At 55.8% G+C, this 20,571-nt stretch overlaps 1 protein-coding gene across 1 annotated transcript in view; it reads left to right on the top strand.

Moving 5' to 3' along the window:
* NCOR2 (nuclear receptor corepressor 2) overlaps positions 1-20,571 on the top strand; it is a 172,129-nt gene that overhangs the window by 51,695 nt on the left and 99,863 nt on the right. The window contains exons 7-9 of the mRNA XM_040620026.1: positions 58-114; positions 7,224-7,276; positions 16,989-17,055. Of these exons, the coding sequence (XP_040475960.1) occupies positions 58-114; positions 7,224-7,276; positions 16,989-17,055 (177 nt within the window). The remainder of the gene's footprint in view (positions 1-57; positions 115-7,223; positions 7,277-16,988; positions 17,056-20,571) is intronic.

The following is a 20,571-nucleotide window of genomic DNA, read 5'->3' as shown; positions in this document are numbered from 1 at the left end:
TTTTTTTTTTTTTTTTTTTTTTTTTTTTAATTTCTCCTCCTCTCTGTCACCCTGCAGAAGAAGGCCGAAGCTGCACATCGGATTCTGGAAGGCCTGGGGCCTCAGGTGGAGCTGGTGAGCTAGGGGACAGGGTGGGCAGCTCTGGGCGGGGGGTGGCTGGAGAGGTGGGCAGGGCAACAGGTGGGCGTGGAGGGGAAGGAGGAAGTTGGCTGTTGCCAAGGCTGCCCTGTCCTCTGGAGGAGGCAGGAAGTACACCCTTCTGATAAGAGGGACTGGCCGATAGTGGGCGGGTGGGTGGGCCTGCTGTGCTGGGGGCAGGGGGATGGGGAGCTGGCTCTCTTGCAGTCAGGACACAGTGAAGGCCAACGCAGTTGGACTGACTTAGCATGGGAGGCCCATACTCTGGGCCAGATGATCTTTGCAACTCCACTGGCTGTGTGGACCTAAGCAGTTCTCTTAACCTCTCTGTTCCTCAGTTTCCTCATCTGTAGGATGGGAATAATTGCATATATCCCATTGGGTTGTAGTGAGGATTAACCATATAAATTTTTGGAAAGCACTGAACACAGTGCTTAATGGACAGTACATGCTGAGCGTTAGTCATTCTTCCTTATTCATATTACTGTTGTCAGTGGCGTTTTACTGATGGGAAGATGGCGTGTCAGCTGCAGAGCTGGGAAGCAGACCCCAGGCCTCTTCTCCCTCAGGCACCCCGTCACCTTTATGTGTCACTAGAGACGTAAATCGAGGGAACATGGAAACTCCCGGCTGATGGGAAGCCTCAGCCCCAGGAGAAATGATCAGAGCCCCACCTGCCCGGGACCAGGCAGTGTCCCACTGGGCACGTTGGCGTGGAGCTGTGGGGCAGGTTGTAGGGACACACACAGGATGGCTGTGACCGGCTCTGTGCATGTGGCACGTCTGGGGGGGTTGTGCACGTGCTCCTATGTAATCAAGTCTCGTGCATTTGGAGCCTAATTTTAAACTCCGCTCACCGTGTGTTTGCTGAGTGGCCTTGAGAAGAGGACTCGGTTTCCTTTTCTGTGAAATGGGAGGACCGGGAACTTTGGGGAGGCAGTGGGAAATGATGCACTGTTAAGGCTCACTTAGTGCCGTCTTGTCCTGTCGTCAGCACCCTGCGGTTGTGAACACTTAGGCGGGTTGAGCTGTTTGCCCGTGGAGTTGTTTCCTCAGTGACAGCTGCGCCCCAGCCTGGAGTCCATGTGCTCCGGCCAGGGTGAAGCAGGGCGCGGCCCCAGGTCCTCTCAGAAGGCAGAGCCAGGCTGGCGGCGGGGGGCTCCTAGGGCTCAGGGGCAGGGCCTCACACCCCTCTGGGATGGGCAACAGGCCCCGCTCCTGGGGCTTGCTTTCCCTGTTGGGCATGATTTCTGGGATGTCTCTAAGACCCTCTTTTTTTTTTTTTTTTTTTTTTAAAGATTTTATTTATTTATTTGACAGAGACAGCCAGTGAGAGAGGGAACACAAGCAGGGGGAGTGGGAGAGGAAGAAGCAGGCTCCTAGTGGAGGAGCCTGATGTGGGGCTCGAACCCAGAACGCTGGGATCACGCCCTGAGCCGAAGGCAGACGCTTAACCGCTGCACTACCCAGGCGCCCCCTCTTTTTTTTTTAAGTAGCTTTATTGAGATATAATTCACATGCTATACAATTGATCCATTTAATGTGTACAGTTAAGTACTTTTTAGTATATTCATGTGGGCGACATCTCCACAATCAACTTTAGAACATTTCACCATCTCAAAAAGAACTCCGTGTCCTTAACTATCACCTCCTTATCTTTCCATCCCTTCCCTCCCCCCTCCTCCCACCACTCATTTACTTTCTGTCTCTGTGGACTTGCCTGCTGGAGAGTTCGTATCAATGGACTCATACACTATGTGGCCTCTTGTGACTGGCTTCTTTGACTCAGTATAACATCCTCAAGGTTCGTCCGTGTTGTAGCGTGTGTCGGGACTTCATTCTTCTTTAGGGCTGAATAATATTCCATTGTGTGGCTAGATCACATCTGTTTACCCACTTAGGCACTGACAGACATGAGGGCCGGCATTCATAAAGTGGCCATGAACATGACCGTACGAGTCTCCGTGCGGGCAGGTTTGCGTTGCTCTTGGGCATACACGTGGGACTGGAATTGGTGGGTCACGGTCACTCTACGTGTAGCCTCTTGAGGATTTGCCAGACGTTTTCACAAGCTGTGTACCATTTTCCATTCCCACCAGTAAGTTGCTTCCTGCCTTGGTTTCCCCTCTTGCCAACGGGATGGCAGGACCAGAGGTGGTAGCCAACCATTTCCAGACCTGATGGCTCTCCCTCTACCCTCTCCTGACCTGATGAGTGGGGGGAGTGGGTGGAGGGTGCTGTGTCTGGATGCCTGAGGAATGCCCAGGGCCAGGTTGCCCTCCCAGCAAGGCCAGAGCACACCCATGCCTGTCCCTGAGGCCCAGCAGCCTCTCCCTGAGCTAAGTTCTCAGGGAAGCAGTGTCAGCCTCCCTGTGAGTAGGGCAGGGCATCTGCTGGGCTCATAGTCCCAGTGATTCTTTTCTGGGTCTTCCTAGGGTGAGGGGATTGTCCCCTGCTTGGGGGTGTCAGAACGGAGACTCCTTCAAGGCTGGTGGCACAGGAGGCCAAGGTCTGGAGTGTCTGTTTGGTGGACTGTGTGGCTGTCCCTGGAGCCTCTCGAAGTTGGCAGGTTCTTGGCTTGGTGGCCTTCAATGGGGCTGTGGAGAGGACTCACAGTGACAGGGTACCTTCTTCGTGTCCCGCCTCGTGGAGGGGTCACTGTCCATTTTCTAGATGAGGCTTGGAGAGGGCAGTGCCTTGTCTAGGGTCACAACAGCAAGGGATGAGGCTTGAGGGGTTGCCGAGCTTGTGGGGTTGTGGCCAGCCAGGGTCTGCCCTCAGTCTTGGTCACCAAAAGGCCCCAGTGGCCGGAGGTGTCTTCCAAGGAGAGGCAGCTCGGAGGCGTACCCTGTGCACAGGCTCCTTCTTGAAGGGCCTGGTGCTGCTGATCCCAGGTCTCCAGTACTGGGCCGCACCACTGGGGCATGCAGTTCCCTGGTGGTCTGTGTCATCTGCAGCCAGGGAGCACTTAGCCCAGGGAGAGGCTGCTGGGCCTTAGGGACAGGGAAGGGTGCTCTCTGACCTTGCTGGGAGGGCAGCCAGGGCCTAGGAGAAATTGGCATTGGAAAGCAGGAGAATAGCATGGGCTGGTCTGAGTGTGCACCTCCCCTCCATCCCAGGCCCCTGGGGATTGGGGATTGGGGATCCGAGGCCTGGCCTGGAGGAGGGGCGCTGAAGGGAGGGTGTGGGCCGCTGCAGCCCCCACCCCCTCTCCCCGCGGCTTTGAGTCATCGGTTTCCTTCCTGTTCAGAAGAGCTATTTTAAGAACGTGGTGTCACCAGAGGGTTGAGGGCCGGGGCTGACACTTCATTTCTTAGCAGCTCAGTCCACCTGGGGTTTCTGGCTGTTCTTGGCTACCCTGCCAGCTGGCTGAGTTAGGCCTGAAGGGGACCCCCCCTTCCTTCTCCCGGAGACCGGCTCTGCTTTCCTGGTCATTTCTGCTTTCCAGCCTTGTGTTTGCAGCTTTGCACGTGCCCCGCTTTGCGCACTCTGTCTGCCCTCCAGGTCATTCGGGCTGCGCCCCCATCTTTAGAGGAGGTGATGGAGGCAGGGGGAGGGCAAGAGGCAGGTCCAGGGCCGCCAGCCAGGAGGGTGGGCCTTCCCAGTGGTACCTTAGCCTTCCGCCTGTGGGACGGAGCTTCCTTCTTGGGCATTTGTCCCCCTGATGGGGGCTGGAGACTGAGAGGTTGGGAGGGGCAGAGGAAGGCCACTGTAGGTGTAAGTGAGGCGATCACTTTGGGGCCACCATATTGGGACTTGTCTCCTGGGACACAGGGAGGCCTTGCCTGGCCTTTTGCAGCAACCCCTGTAGGTGGCCAAGAGAGGTGTCAGGGAGACTCCCTTGGGCCCTGCCTTCCCCTCAGCAGTGCACCTGCCAAGGATGGACCATGGCCCCTCCCGCCCCCATCCCACTCTGGCCTTCCAAAGGGGCTGACCCGGGGCCTGTCACCATGGTAACAAACAGCCTCCCAGGTGCTCTGGGCCCAGACGCTTCCTTCCCTCCCAGGACTCAGTTTACCTTGAAGAGTGCTCAGTGAATGCCCTTGGGGGACAGCCCCTGTGGTTAGAGTCAGCGAGCCCCACAGTGTTCTCCGTGCCTCCTGTCAGAGGGTGCACCATTGACAGCCGCCTCGAGGGCCAGGCTGCCCTGTCGCCACCTTACCTAGCAGGGCAGGTGGCCATAGGTGAAGGTGGGCTTGGCAGGGCACAGGCTGGCTGCAACCCCTGCTCTCAGAAGCCCATCTCCCCTTTTCTGGTCTATCCCATTACGTAGAGATAGTCCCTGCTCCCTGTCCATCACTCTCTCCTAGGGTCTCTGTGTGTTTTCCTTCGGGCCCTCCTGATCTCCTCAGGCTGTGGAGACATTGCTGTTTGCCAGCTTTAAAACCAAAACAACTCAAATCAGTCACCAAGTCTGACATTTCCTGGGCTCCTCGGAAGCCCTGAGAGTATTTCCTATTTGCTCTGTGCCCATTTCCCAGATGAGAAGACTGAGGCCCAGAGTGTGGCCCACACGTGTCTGAGGTCACACAGCCAGTGAGGGAGGCGCCATCTCTTAAATTGGGGCGTCTGTTCATTCCTGGAAACTGAACCTGTGGGCCAAGCCCACTCCCACCTGGCCTGTGTTTTATGGGTGCGTGGAAACAGGAAGGACCTAATGCAGAGTCACCCAGGGTTAAACACGCATGTTTAATGCTTTGAAATTTGGCCTGGGGAATCTTTGTAGGGCCCCTTGCTGTTCTCAGGTGAGTGCTATCAGCCTTCAGCAGTAATGCCTTGCCTCCCCACCCCCCCAGCTGAGAAACTCTGCAGGGGGTCTCACCGTGGGCTCTGCAGTTGTCCTCGTGTTCAAACCCAGAGGGGGGTTCAAACCTCCCTGCTTCCAGCTGAGCACCTCGGAAGGGCAGCCTGACCCAGCGTGGGGAGAGATGGCCTGTACCAGCCGTGGGGTGACATCTCTGTCCCTGGGGGGATGGCTGAGCTCGGAGCCTGGAACTGGCCAAGCACAGTGGTGAATTCTCATGGAGGGAATCTGAGGGACGCCGGGAGAGAGGTGACGCTGTCATCAGTCGAGGCTGCCTGCAGTGCCTCATCCTAGGCCCGTGACCGCCTTGGCAGTGGAGGCCCCTCCTGGAGGAGCCTGCCCTGCCTGTGGAGGGCAAGAGGCCTGCTCCTGGGGATGGAGCAGGTTGGGCCCTGTGGCCTTGCTGCTCGTGATTGGTCCCCATTGGCTGGGATTATCAGGATGTTTGTGGGTGTCAGGAGGTGTTTCCAGCCCTATGCCCAGGGAGAAGTTCTCGGGCGGAGACTTAGTGCCCTTTTCATTTGCCCTGGGGTCCTGTCCTGAGGCTGCCCCTGTCTTGCGTGACCCCTCACGCTCTGTACCTGGTTCTTCTACCACAGTCATCCATGGGTGCCCTGGGAGACTCCTGCTGTGTGTGTGGGTGTGTGTGGGGATGCAAAGGAGAGGGTCTCTCTCACACACAACACACACACAAAGACACCCAGAGAGGGCACAGGCGGAGACAGAGAGCAGACCTCTGCCTCCAGGGCCAAAGTTGAGACAGGAATTCTAGTTGTAGCTCATTTCCTACCAGTTGTGGACACATATTTTAACCTCTCAGGGACTTGATTTTCTCCTCCATAAAATGGGGAGGATAATTGTATCAGCCACTGCTGCGTAACAAACCAGCCCCAAATTTTGTGGCTTGAAACAAGCACCGTTTCCTGTTTCCCATGAGTGTAGGAGTCAGCCGAGCAGTTCTGTTGATTCAGTGCTCATCTGGGCAGTCGGCTGGTCACCCCCGCTCAGCCTTGGCTGGGATGGCACTCCTGCACTCTGTGTCCTCTGTGTCCTCTCGGACTCCAGCAGGCCGGTCCAGGCGTGTTCTCTCACTGGGAGCCGGCGAACAAGAGCGGAAGCAGAAATGCAGAGGTGCATTTTCAAGCCTCTGCTTTCATTAAGTTTGCAAGTTTCATTGGCCAAAGCAAGGGCATGGCTGGATACGGGAGGCAGGAAAAATTGGGGTCATTAATACTTCCTTGTGCCCTGTTGGTGACAGAAAAGACGCGGACGCTCTGGGGCATTTCTGCCCGCCAGGTTCTGGGCTGAGAGCTCCGTGTGCACTGCCTCGTTTGATCGTCACAAGAACTCTGAGTTTAACCCCATCTACAGTTGAGCACCTGGGGCTGAGGTGGCTTATGTGACTCACCCAGACACACGTGGCTGGAGAGTGGCAGAGCCGGGCTGTGCACCCAGGCCTTGCCCCTGGGAGGGAGATGTGCGGTGGCCGGCTGCAGCCGCTTCCCCTTGCACACACTGGCCGCCAATGTGGGCCCGGGGCCCTCCTGGCTACTGTGTACGATTCCTGCTGCACACGGGCCCTTCTGTGTCTCTTCTTCCTTCTGGTGGGGGACATTTAGCTTGCTTCTGATGTATGGTTGTCACGAGCCGTGCCATCTGGGCATGGCGGTGTCCTCTCCTGGCAGGACACAGTGCCCGAACATTCTCGGGCATCTGCAGGAGGGGTGGGGGCCGTAGGGCATACAGGACTCTGTTCCTTGACAGGTGTTTTCGTTGCTCCTTCCCAGAGCGTGTGCACCCAGCTACGTGTCCCTGGCTGTCGCGAGCCTTCCTGTCCTCCCCTCACCCTCACAGACTTGTGGCAGCATTTGGCCCTTCTCCTCTGCCAGGCAGTGGGGGCAGCGTGGTGCCTTCCGGTCGTTTGGACGCAGAGAAGTTGAGCAGCTCTCCCTGTCGAGACCACTGCTGCACTCAGATGCCGTGCACGCTCAGGCTAGCACTGCCCAGTGCCCTGCAGAGGAGCCGTGGTGGCCTTGCCGGGGTGGGGGGGGGAGCAGTGTCATGGCACCCGCAGCCGTGCCTGGAGGGTTACAGCCCGTTCCCGGCTGGGGCTGCAGGCTGGGTCCCTGTGTTCTGTTTCATGCCTGTCGGCGGCCACGTCCCACCCCAGCACACAGCTCCCTGGAGCCGGGGCCTGGGGCTCTGGGGCTGAGGTTGCCTGGGACGGCTGTGCGGCCCCCAGGCCGGGCTCTGAAGTGCTTTCCTCTCTCTTCCTCTGCAGCCATTGTACAACCAGCCCTCCGACACCAGGCAGTATCATGAGAACATCAAAATGTGAGTACTCGTGGGCAGCCGTGCAGACACGTGGCGGGTAGGGGGACAGGCTGTCTGGCCTCAGAGATCTGGGCTGGGATGTGGGTTCTCAGTTCCTAAAAGGGCTCCCAGGCAGGCCCAGGTGCCAGAGGAAGGGGCAGGAGGGGGCAGTTTGGGCAAGAACTCTGGGCCATGTAGGGCTGAGGCTGGGGTCAGAGCAGGCCTGGGGCAGTGAGGGGCAGAGGAACGGCCCCGTGAGGTACTGGGATGCAGACCTTCAGTTGGGGAGGGTGGCTGAGGACACTGCACAGCCCCGGAGACACCGAGGTAGGGGGCTGTGAGGCCTCCTCCCTTTTGAGCAGGCAGAAGCTGTTCTTGGAAAGCGAGCTCAAGATGAGGGGGGGGTGGTGCTGGGGCAGGTGGGGCCTGTGGTTTGAGCTTTGATGTAATAAGCGTATTTGGGAGTGTCCCACGGTCTGCTCAGGGGGTCCCTCTGTGGCATAGCCCAGTGTGGAGCAGCTGTGAGCGCTAATCCAGACCCGGAGGCTTTGCGGGTGGCCAGTATGGTATCCCAATGATGGGGCCTTTTCCCAGGTGGAGGCTAGGAGTCAGGAAATACCAATTAAGTGCCACATGTAGTTGGTGTGGGCGGAGCTGGCATAATGGGGCAAGAGGATTGTGCTGGAGGCTGGAGGCTGGTGGCTTCCTGTCTTCAAGCTGGGAGGGAAGCACTGGAAATGTGGCTGCCAGAAGAGGGTTGGCTTTGGGGGAGGGGGGAAGAATGCATTAATGGGAGCATAGCCTCCTTGGCTGAGGAGGGGATAGTACCTCATGTTGTTATCCAGGAGTCCAAAAGGTAAAAGGGGCTATAGACCTTGCTCCTTGAACATACGGCCGTGGGCACTTGGTGGTGTTGGGTTAGAGGCAGTGTCTTCGGGGTGTGTTAGAACTGTTCAAGGTTCGTCATTGGGAGAGGGTGCAGATGTTTTTGTGTGACCTCAGAGGGCAGTACTTAGCTTGTCCGGTGGGCAGTCCAGCCTGGTCCAATTGTCCAAGTTTCCCTGGGGTGGATTTGCGGGCTGTACGTTGTAGTAGTCAGCTCACCATCCCCGGACCAAACTTCCCAGTAGTTTTAAAATATCTACTGGTGTTGGTCTAGTTGACAGGGAAGTCTCATTTGTAGTTTCTGGACTTGCATGACTGGTCCAAGCTCTGGTGACCCGAACAGCCACCCCCGTGCAGCTCCCAGGGTCTGATGGAGCAACCTAGAAAATCTCTTGTTGCCAGTTAGGTCGTTGCCCCGTTTGTGCTCAGGAGCGCCTGCCAAGGATGCCTTACCTGCACTGCTGGCGAGTCACTCCCCTCCCGTGGCTGGCAGGGGTGCAGAGTGGCCTGTGTGGGGAGCACTGGGATAGTGCTAGCATTTCCCTGTCTGCTGTGGCCTGTGCTCTTGTGTGGCCTTGTGGGTATGTCCACTGCCCAGGCATCAGATCCCCCTTGACTCAACTAGGTTACTTTTCCCGTCAGGCCACCTCAGTCCCTTCTAAGTTCCTGGGACCTGCCTTCCCAGGGGCCAGGGCTAGAGGTGAGGGAGCGAGCCCGAGATGAGGGTGGGTGAGGGCAAGGGGGGCTTTTTAGGGCTGCCACAGCTGGTTTGGGGCTCAGTGGTGGGGTGTTTTCATCTGAGCTGGGCTGCTGGAAGCACTCATTCATTCATTTATTCACTCAACACTCATTTATTGAACACCTACTATGTGCCAGCCCCTCTTCTAGGACCTGGGGATTCAGCTGTGAACAAACCAAAGGCCCATGCTTTGATCAAGCTTTATCTGGCAGTGGAGACAGAAAGTGAGTCAAGTGAACAAGATGTTGACAAGTGCTGTGCGCACACAGCTGTCTTAAGCTCCCTGTGCTTTGGTACACCTAGTCCTGTTTTCCCTCTTGGCATAACAATTTTTGTAGTAATGTCATTGTACTGAAATCTCACACAATTTGTTCACTAAAAAATGAGTAATATTTGAAGCTGAATAATGTGGATGATTTCCTTTTATAAAAACAGCCGTAAAATCCCAACAAGAAAGGAGAAAGGCACCTATACGAATAATATTAGCAGGTAAGATGCCGCCACGTCTCTGTTTAAGTATAATAAAGCTATAAACTTACTGAAACCGGTGCCCTATTTTTGTACCCCCCAGTCTTCATCAGAGAATGGCTCTGGTCTCCTCGAGTACATTCTGGCTAAGTAGGTGACTGCCTGGTGAAATGTGTTCCAGATCCAAATCACAGATGGGCACGTTGAAGTTTAAAACGTAGAGATGAATAATTTTAAGATATCTTACGTAAGTGGTGAATTTTATGTTAGAAAAGTATATCTGTAAGCAAATTATTTGAACTGATCTATCCTTAGAATTTTGATTTTGTTCCTAGTTTTCCATGAAAATCCTAGTGACCTCTGTATTTTTTATTTCAGTGTGAGCATCAGTAAGTTAGTGCAGTCGTTCACTTAAAGACTGTGATGCAGGGGCGCCCGGGTGGCTCAGTCAGTCGTTAAGTGTCCGACTCTTGATTTCGGCTCAGGTCATGATCTCAGGTTCATGGGATCGAGTCCCAAGTCAGGCTTCATGCTGGGCGTAGAGCCTGCTTAAGATTCTCTCTCTTCCCCTCCCTCTCCCAGTGTGTGCTCTCTCTCAAAAAAAAAAAAAAAAAAAAAAAAGCTGTGCAGATGGCAGATGTGGTGGGAGAGGAAAGGAGGGTGATTTTAGCCAGGGGATCAGGGCTGGACCTGACAGCAGGGGGGGCCCTTGGGGGCTGAGTGGCAGCTCGCCATGTGGGCCTCCCTGGCAGGTAGAACAGGCAGTGCATAGGCCCCGGGGCTGGACTGAGCTGGTGAGATCCCAGAGAAGGCCAGCATGGCCCGCAGGGTAGGTGAGGGAGAAAGGTGCCAGGCAGATCACCCAGGGCTGATGAGGAGTTCGGGTCATATTATTTATGTGTGAAGGGAGGCCAGTGATGAGGTTTATGCCAGGAAGTGATATGTAGAGTTTTTGCTTCCAGAGCTCACTTTGGTGGCTGCAGAGAGGAAGGACTGGGGGTTGGGAGACCTTGGTGGAGGTAGCCATAGCCATCCAGGCAAGCAGTGACGGGCCTTGGTGCTGTGGGAGCGGCCAGGAGTGTGGTGTGGAGGGGCAGGGACAGGGAAGTCCCATCGCTGCAAAGGTTGGGGGCCTGGGCAACTGTGGGGACAGTGAAACTTGAGATGGATGCCGGTGATGAGGGGCCAGTTAAGGGCCATGAGCATCTGGCCCTGTGGCTAGCCACTTATTCTCACTGCCTCGGTTTCCCCATCTGTGAGGTGGGAATAAGAGTAGCTCCTGCCTCTGAGGGTTGCTGAGGATTCCGTGAGTTACTGTCCCTGACGTGTCGAGCTCAGTGTCAGGCACGTGGGGAGCATTCTGTGATTTTTCTTACTATTTTATCCATGTATTCCTGTCCTCTGTTCATCCAGCAAGTATTTATTGAGCGCTCACTGTGTGCTAGGTACTGTTCTGGGCCCTGGGGACACAGGAGTGGATGGGGCCTGACATTCTGTGATTGGGTGACAGCTTGATAAGGACAATGAGAGATCGGGGTGGGGGCGGGGCACCCTACTGCCACGGTGCCCCCCCTCCCTCCGCAACCCATTCTGGCCCCCTCCCTCCTGCTGCTGTCACTGGGCCAGGTGGGAGGTTATCCCCTCCCCAAGGACCTTACCCTGTCACTTTAATTTCCCCGTGTGTGCGCGGTGGGGCTGCACAGTTAAAGTTAATTTCACGCTTGACTTCCTGCTGCACCGGCAATTTCAGACGTGTCGAAGTCACCTGTACCCACCTCTGCTGCTCTCCCTCCGCCACCTGCGTCGTGGGGAGGTGTGGGGGCGGCTGCCCGTGCTCTGCAGGGTGCTTGCCGTGGGATCTCAGCCCCACGTCTCAGGCTCTGGGAAGCAAGGGAAGGCGCCAAGTCAACCTGAGGTGGACTAAATGGACCCTCCGTGAAGGGACCTGCCAGGAGAGCTCTCCGGGGAATTCACCGCCTTCACGAAGACCCCTGTCATTCCCTGAATGGGTCTGGGGTTGGTGCCCAGGGACAGCTGCTGCTCCTGTGTGCTCTGCCGTGGCCGAGCCCTTCCCTTCCACACCCTCCTCTGGTGTTACAACCCGGGCCCTGCCCTTGCTCCTCTTAACCTTCCTGGGGCCTGCAAGCCTGCTGGTTCCTGGTGGTCTCTCCGCTCCCTGCTTTTCTTGTCTTGATGTCCGCCTTCTTCCCACCTGCTGCCTCACTTGGGGGTTGGCTGACTGCAGCCGTCAGCCCTAGAGCTGTGCAGGCGGGAAGGGCACCTGGGATCCAGGTTGCTATGACAGGTTTTTGTGGGCTTGCTCTGGAGGTTCAGAGATGTTAAGTAACTTTGCTCGGGTCATACAGCCAAACTCCTAGGCCCACCGGATCTGCACACCCACCCTGTTACCTCTCCTGGGCCTCCAGTTGGGGCTCTGCCCCTTGCTAGCCTGGTGGCCTTGGGCAAGTCACTTTGCCTGTCTGTAAGCAGGTTTCAGACCATCAGCCACCCTGTCAGACAGGCTCTTTTCAAGGTGTTAAGAGTCCCGCTCAGGCCGGCCTCCTCTGTCTTACTCTTCCCCAGCAGCTGGGGGTCTGGCTGTCCCTGAACGCCCCTCCTCACCCCCTCTAAATCCACCATCACCCTGGCTTCCCTGGAACTCAGTGCTCTCATTTCCCTCTGCCCACCCTATTGCTCTGCTTCTCCCAAGCCTCAGCTCAAATCTCTCTACTTCCGGGAAGCCTCCCCTGATTGCCCCCAAGTTTTCCTGTTTTAGAACACTGTAGGTCCCAGGGCCTGGCCAGACTCTCTTGGATCTTCACAGAGGTTCCAGCCCCTTATCACTCCCTCCTCGTTTTCGTATCTCCTCCTGGATTCAGCACCTGATGATGAGGCCTGTGTTTCCTCACAGGTTGTGCTTTTGTAAACTCTGACTTCTCCAGGAGATGACAGATATCCTTTGCACCCCTATAAATGCCTCCACTGGCAAACCTGTCATGTTCTGGTTTGTCAGCCCTTCTAGAGCCCTCTTATTGGAGACTGTGTTCCCTATTTTTGCCAGAAAAAAAAATCACAGCAGAAAAGATTTGTCTGCAGTAAGCTATTTGCATCTCTAATACCAAAACATTTCTTGGGACAAAATAAACACTCCAAAAATGTTTGCCAGAAGAATGTTGAGCAAGTGGACACCCTAAGCCAGATGTCTAGGGGATTGCAACCAGATCCATGCCCACGGGGCCGAGAAGGAAAGGTAGACTGGGGAGGGCTGGCGGGAGGTGGTAGGGAGTGGCGGGGACTATGGGAATGGTGAGCTCATCATCCTTGTAAAGGGGTGGTCGGGCCTGTCCCCAGCCTGTGGCCGTGAGGGGCTGTGCCAGACTGCCTGATCTTTTAAAAGAAGCTTTAAGTTCAGCTTTTTACGCAACAGCTTCTGGTTTTCAGTACTGGCAGCAACTTCAGATTTTTTAGAAAGCACGGTAGTCCAAACACAACGCTCTAACCTGCTGGCTCTGCTGGGTGGACTGTGCCCGTTTGCAACCTGCCGACTCGACATTTGTCCTCTTTGGCAGTCAGTGGCTGCCTCTGGGCGTCAGGCACGGTGCTTGCTTTGGAAGGAAAGTCGGATCCGCCGGGGAGAACTGCCCTGCAGTGGCTGCGGTGAAGCGGTGGCTGTGGGAGTCACCTCACCCCCAAGAGCCTGTGTCCTCGCTGCGTCCGTCCCAGGGCGCAGCCACGGCACCGCTGCTGGAAAGGACTGGCCTTGGCTGTGTCCACCTTCTTGGGTGACAGGGTCAGGTTACCCCAAACCGAGTGGCTGGAAACCACAGCAGCTTAGCCCCTCCCAACTCTGGAGGCCAGCAGTCGGGAATGAAAGGGTGACGGGGCCCTGGTCTCTCCGGGGGAGGAGCCTTCCGTGCCGTTCCCAGCTTCTGGTGTTTGCTGGCTTCCTGGGCATCCCTTGGCTTGTAGACACTCCACTGTCTCCTGTCTCTGTCTTCTCGTGTCATCCTGCCTGTGTGTCCAGCTCCAAGTCTGCGCTTCACCTTTTTATAAGGATGCCACCCTCATGACCGCATGCTAACTCGATGACCTCTATAAAGACCCGGTTTTTAAATCGGGTTGTATTCTGGGGTACGGGGGGTTGGGACTCCCAGCATCATTGAGGGGGAGACACATTTCAATGCATCACATACACCATGCCCCCTGCAAACTCTAAAGTAAACTGTATTTGGTCTCACTATGACGTTTCATCATAGATCATGACCCTGTTTTTTTTTTTTTTTTCTAAGTATTTATTTTAAAATAGCTTAAGATTTAGGGGCACCTAGGTGGCTCAGTCGGTTAAGCATCCGACTCTTGATTTCCGCTCAGGTCATGGTCTCAGAGATCGACCCCCTCTGCTGAGCGTGGAGCCTGCTTGGGATTCTCTCCCTTTGCCCCTCTGTCTGCTCACGCACTCTCTCTTTTTCTCTAAATAAATAAATAAATGAAATCTTTTTTTTTTTTTTAAGCTGGATTTACAGAAGAGTGGCAAAGATAGTACAGAGAATTTCCTCTATATCCTCCACCCAGTGTCCCCTAATACGAACATCTTACAGAAGTGAGGCTACTCTCATCAGAACTAAGGAAGTGACGGTGGGACAGTGCTCTGTGCCAACCCAGAGACTTTCTTTGGATTTTTCTAGTTTTTCCACTCATGTCTGTTTTCTGGTGCGGGATCTGATTGCAGGTTCCCATTTTGCACTTTGTCCTCATGTCTCCCTGGTACCCAGGTGACAGTTTCTCCATTTTCCCTTGATGTTCCTGACCGTTTTGAAGAGTTGTGGTCAGGGATTTGGTAGAATGTCCCTCGATTTGGGTTTTCCTGGTGCTTTCTCACATAGGGGCCAGGTGTGGATTTGAGGGAAGAGCCCCACAGACGTGAGGAGCCGCCCTTCCCATCGGGACCCCTCAGGGCTGCTGTCACCCCCCTGCACTGCTGTCTTGCCCCCTGTGCTCGGTGCTTTAGGAGCACGTCACAGATCCAGTCTGCGCCTCCCGCCGGGACAATACCACCAAATTTGTGGACATAAGTCACAAATGACTAGAGACTCTTTGGGGAAAGAGACCTCGATGCTACGCAAATGTCCTGTTTTTCCTCGAAGTGTGGCCAGTTCTCATGCCGTTCCCATGCGGCTCTTCTGCAGCGGTCCCGGCTGACGAGTTCTCGTGGTGCTTGTCCGTTTCCCGCCTTCCTTGTGCCCTTATTAATTGAAATTCTGTAAGGAACGTTTGCTCCTTCTCGTTATTTATTTACTCAGTCATTTATTTATATCTGTGCGGCCTCCTGGACACTTTTTCTGTCCTTTGGGGTGCAGTCGAGTGCCGGTGTAACTTACCGTGCTGCTCTGCGTCTCCCAGCTCAGGCCGGCCGTGGCACAGGCGGGGTCTTTTAATTTTTTTCTTTTCTTTTCTTTTTTCTTATCCTTTGAGAGAAATAGCTTTCTTGTTGTTGGAGAATCATGTGAGGAACAAGACCTTGGAGCTCCCGGGCTCACTGCTCTGGGCTGTCCTTGCTTCTCGGCCTTCTTAGCTCTGTCCGTCTTTTTAAAAGCCCAGACCCTTCACTCTGCCCAAACCAAGGCCTCGAACAGCCAGCCCTGCCAGCCTTGCTCCTCTCCTGCCTCCCGCCCCCTCCGCCCCTCCTCCGTGCTCTCCAGCCACATGGGCCTTCTGACTGTCCTTGAAGTACTCAGAGTTTGTTCCCACCTCGGGGCTTTTGTACTTGCAGTCCTCTGCCTGGAGTGCCCTTCCCTCCGCTTCTTTCCACAGCTGGGTCCTTCTGCCGATCTGGTTCTCGGCCCGGGGCCCTCTCTGAGAGACTTTTCTGCATCACTGCATCTAAAATAGCTACACCCTCGCCTCCCGCCTAGTCACTGCCCCACCACCCTGTTTAAGTTTCTGAATCCAGGATTATCTGGATTATCTTGCTTATTGTCTGTGTGGCCCCTCTAAGCATCACCTCCATGAGGGCTGGGGACTCTGCTGTGCTCAAGGCTGTGTCGCCAGTGCCTCGAAGAATGCCTGCACATAGTAGGTTCTTAGTAAACATCTGTTGAATGACCGAGGACATGAAAACATGATGTTATTGTGCCCATTTTTCAGATAAGGATGTTGAGGCTGGGAGGCCCTCTCAGGTTGCTAAAACACCTCGTCATGAAACAAAGTGTTCTCGTCTCAGCCTGTGTGACTGAGGACCCCAGTGCCACCCTGTCGGGGACAGGGCAGGGGAGGCCAGTGTTGGTGGGGAGGCCCTGGCTAATTTGAGGCCAGAATGACCCCAGGAGGCAGGGATTTCCTCCCCACCCCCGGACCCTCCTAGAAGTGGCGTGGTGTTCACTTGTGGGGAAGTGGAGAGTGGACAGGGCTTGGAACCCTGCTGGGGTCCATGGGAGGTTCCAGAAAGGGGATGCTGCCCACACTTTCACTGTGGCCTTTCCCTCCTAATTAAGAGGGGCCGTGCAGGCTTGTTAGTGTTCCTGAACCTGAGGCCAGGTAGTGAGGATGCCATCTTCCTGATGGACATCACTGGGGGTTGGGGGACACTTGTTCGGCCGGGGACAGAAGCATGGTGGCAGACCTGAGGACAGCTGGGCCTGGCAGTGGGGCCTTCTGAGGAGGTGGTGTCTGTCTGTGGGGGCCTGGAGGCTGAGAGTGACTTTCCATGGGGTACCTGTGTCAGATTGTTTCCAGCCCCTTTAGCCCCGCTGAGGCGTGTGTTGGGGGAGCTTTGCCTGTCCATCAGGGCCTGGGGATTCCCACCACCTTGGCCCTTTTCCTGAGGTTGGGGTCCTGGGTGGGCCGTGGAACCTCCTGGAGGCTGGATGGGGTATGGTTTGTAAGCTTTTTGTGGGGTTTGCATACTGCTGGGAACATGAGGAAGTCAGAGCACCCCTCCCCAGAGAAGCTGGTGCCGCTACATGCCTGGGTCGGGGTGAGCAAGTTCTGGGTCTCCCCAGGCTCCCGAGGCCTTGCCTGACCCCCCAGGCCCACCCAGGCATCGGTTGTAGCACTCACTTGTGTGGGGAAGCCGTGGGGAGGGGCTGAGGGAAAGGGGGCCTCCTGAGGAGTCCCGCCTTGCTGACTGCTGCCCGCCTGTGCCTCCCGACCTAGGGGACTTCCACCTGCTACAGGTCGGGGTGCCTGGAGGCCAGAGTGCGCTGCTTGGTTGGAGCCGGCTGGGGGACACCTGTCTCTGGGTGACCACAGCTCTCAGGGTCTTGGTCTCTCTGGCCCACGTTCCTTATCTGAGTCTGTGGATGTTTCTTTGTGGCTAGTTTTCCAGAAGGGATCCTGGGCGTGTGTGGCAGAGGGTGGCAGCTCAAGGGGGGGATGGGAAGCACCGACACCCCACCCCCCCGGGAACCCCTCTTCTGCACACTAGCTCGGTCTAAATGTGGGGGGGCACCTCGTTGGGGGAGAGGAAGGACACACATTAGCAGGTCCTGGCTCCCTCTGGGGGCTACGGGTGTCTCTCAGCTCCCCGAGATCCAGTAACGGGGCAAACTTAGGGCTTGCTCTTAGGAAACAGCTCAGCGAAGGGCAGTCTGTCTGAGCCCTGCATTACTGACCTGCCCCACGTGCTGTTTTCCTCCCGCTTAGAAACCAGGCGATGCGGAAGAAGCTAATCTTGTACTTCAAGCGGAGGAACCACGCTCGGAAACAATGGGTAAGCCATCACCGGAATCGCCCCGGTCGCTCCCCTGGGCCAGGCTTCCTGGAGAGTCCAGGCAGTCCAGGCCACTTCAGGCTGTGCCCACGGGACCTCCTGGCCTGCAGCTGTCTCTGTAGCCTGTGGAGAAAGGCCAGGGACGGCGGGGGAAACGGGAAGGGGTGGCAGCTGCTTTAGTGAAACTGGGGCCTGGGGCTCAGCTGCCCACAGAGGCCCGGGGTCTGGAATTCTGCTGCTCCTTTTCCAGCCTGGAAAGGGAGAAAGCAGTATGTTGGCCCGGCAAATTGGTTGCTTGTGAGAAGACCCGTGGGCTTTCCAGGCAGGAAGAGAGAGGTTTGTTGGAAGAGGTGGGGGTGGGCCATGTGCTGGTGGCAGTGACTGCGGGGAGCGCCTTAGAGATGAGGTTTTCCCAGCTCAGGAAAACGAGGGCGTCCAGAAGCAGTGAGGCCTCCCTTGCTTGCTCCAGCGGGCCGCGGCTGCGTCACGACCGTCAGGGGTGCGACTCCTGCGTCAGGCCACATGCTCTGGCCTCTCATCCTGGAAACGGGCCCGAGGCGGAGAGAGAGTGTGTGAGGGAACACGTGCAGCTGTGGTTCAGGGTGGCTGTTTACATCACTGATTCAGTGGGGGGTGGGGTTAGGGCCCAGAGATGGAAGGGAAGTCACTCGTTAGTACTCTTTCCGCCGTGAGGGAAGAGCTGGCTCAGATGAGCTTAAACAGTACAGGAATTTGTGGCTGAAAAAGTCCTTTGGGTGGAGTTCAGGAGTGATTTGATCCCATTTTACCTTCATTTCTATCACTTTTTCTTTCCAACTCTGTATGTTAGCACATTGACAGACAGGTTTCTCTGTGGGGCCTGAATTCCTGCAGCCCATCTGAGTCTTCTAGAGCCAAAGGCAGAGCTGTCCTTTCTCAGACCATCTCACCAGAGCTCCGATTAGACCGTTTGAGGGCATGGTCCCTCTGAACCAGTTTCTGAACCCACCCTGGTCTGGCTCCAGACCTCAGTTGGGTCCTGGAAGAGAGGAGACACTTCTGGCACAGATGCTGGGTACCTGGGAAGCTGGCAGATCCACTCGGACCCCAGAGGTCCATGGGGTGAGAAGTGGTGGGCTTCTCACCCTTCCTTTCTCAGCTTCCTCAGACCCCCAGATTGACTGGATGGTGAGCAGAGATGGAGTGTATGGGGCTCTTGAAAGTGGGCGTCCCATCTTATTCATTGAGTTAAATATACAGCCAGGACCTGCTGTAAGCCTGGTACAGTGGCTGAGCAGAGGAGGCACAGTGAGAAGTGCTGTGTGGAGGGGACACTCTGCATGTCCTGGGTGGTGACCTCAGTAGGGAAGTGGGAATGACAAGGAAGCACCAGCTGTGTGGAAGTCTGGAGTATCAGGCAGAGGGCACAGCAAGTACAAAGGCCCTGAGGTTGGAACCAGCTTGGGTAGGACAGGGCAGAATGTAGCAGGCAAGTCTGGAGTGCTGTGCCTGAGTTGGGGGTCGCGGCTGACGTAAATGGCATGGGAGCCAGATCACTTAGACACATTTGCCTCCAACCAGGATGGAGCATTCAGATTTTATTCTAAATGCAGTGGGACCCTTAATTTATTCTTTTGAGTGCATTTTTAGTAAACAGTGTGGAGTCTTTGTTATGAGAATTTTAAGTCAAACAGGAAATTTGACAGAATACAGTGAATACCTATATTTCCACTGTGTAGAATTGGTCACGGCTAACACTTCTTCGCTGTGTGCACGTGTGTGTGAATGTCGTCGAACTGGTAGGAAGTGGGTGCAGGCACCTGGACCCTTCTCCCTAGCGCCTCTGCACCTGTCTCTTGAGAGGATAGGAAGTTCTGTCATCACCACACCGAAGAATGAGCAGCCATTCCCTGTGATCTTCCAGCCTCGGCCACATTTGTGTCCCCTGTTACCCTGTCTGGGGATGGGGTTCATTTGGGGTGGGAGGAAGAAACTCTAATGTACATTTTAGAGGGATCCATGTAGTCGCTCGGGGGTCCCTTGAGGAGGTAGAGGGGAAAGTGGGCTTATTTAAAGATAGCGTAGCTGGAGACTAATAAGAAATTCGGGGTGTCTCTGAAGCCAGGCTGAGCCCATCTTAAGAGAGGCCCCTAAGCTGCAATGGGAGAGCATTCAGAATGATTTTGTGTTCTTTTGTAATGAGCCCAAAGCCCTCAATGCATTATTTTCAGCAAGGAAGGGGAGGGGCCTTGGTCCAGATGACCCTCCACACCTCAGCTCTGTATGCCCTGCTCCAGCCGTGAGCCAGCCCCCTTCAGACCACTCCTTAGAGGTTCTGGGGACCACAAGTCAGCTGTCCATACTGCTTGCACTTGTGCCTTGCCCAGAGAGCCAAGGCTTTGCCCCCAGAGGTCCACCAACACGAGCCTCTCAGGCCGCCCTGCCTTCCCTGGGAAGCTGAGCTCAGCCCCCTGGGAGGCGAGACTTGGGGGTGGGGTGGGGGTAAGGCTGTACTGTGCATACAGGGGCTCAGGTTCACCCCACCCACCGTGGCCTGCTCTGTGTGATCTGGGAAGCGGTGTCTCGCCGTGAGCCTCACTTTTCCTCCTCTTCGAAATGGGGTGGGATGCAGTGAGTTTTGAGGCCCATCCTTGCTGCCGGAGGGTTGAGAGCAGTGCTTGGTGAAGGGGGTGCATGTGACAGCGATGGTGGCCTTGTGGAATGGGACAGCCAGGAGGTGTGGCCAGCATGGAGTGTAGGTGTCCCTGTTGCCTGAGGCTGCCGTAAATGATCCCAAGCCAGGCTGCTGAAGACAACAGAAATGTATTCTCTGATGGCTCCAGAGGACAGGAGTCCAAAGTCAAGGTGTGGGCAAGACTGTGCTCCCACCACAGGCTCTAGGGTGGATCTTCTGCTTCTCCCAGCGCTGGGGAGCCCCAGGCATCCCTGGGCCGTGGTCATGTCCCTCTGGTCTCAGCCTCTGTATCCACAGGGCCATCTCCCCGTCTCTTCTCTCACGTGGACACCTGATTACATGGTTCAGAGCTCACCCTAATCCAGGACGACCTCATCTCAGGTGCTTTGTCAAATAAGGTCAAATAATCTATAGGTTCTGGGGGTCATCTTTCAGCCTACCACAGTGGGCACTGGCTTATTTTCAGCATAGCCTGCCTTTCTGCTTTCCCTGGCTTGTCCCCACCCACCTTGTCATTTACATGCATTTAGAGCTGAAGATTTGCTCATCCCTCTTCCATCCCCCGCACCTCTGAGTTTTCCCGCTTTCCGAGTTGGGGCTTTTCCCAGACCCACCCCAGCATCCATGGCTGGCTTCTGCAGCCTGAGCGCTGGGTAGGCCGGGGGCGGGGAGAGTTGCAACCTGTCTCCCTCCTCTCGCAGGAATACCAGGCGGGGGAGGCCGGCAGCCCCAGTGCTCAGGACAGCCCTTGTGGAGAGCATTGTGCAGGTTCTGGGAGCCCTGTCTGGCTGAGCCCTGCAGGGCTCCTGCAGAAGGCCGTGCCCTCCCTGCGGGTCGGGAGG

Source organism: Ursus maritimus, unplaced genomic scaffold, assembly GCF_017311325.1.
Source record: "Ursus maritimus isolate PB19 unplaced genomic scaffold, ASM1731132v1 scaffold_33, whole genome shotgun sequence".
Classification (NCBI taxonomy): Eukaryota; Metazoa; Chordata; class Mammalia; order Carnivora; family Ursidae; genus Ursus; species Ursus maritimus.
Note: the sequence above shows the minus strand (reverse complement) of the source record. Positions and strands in the feature narration are given on the sequence as shown.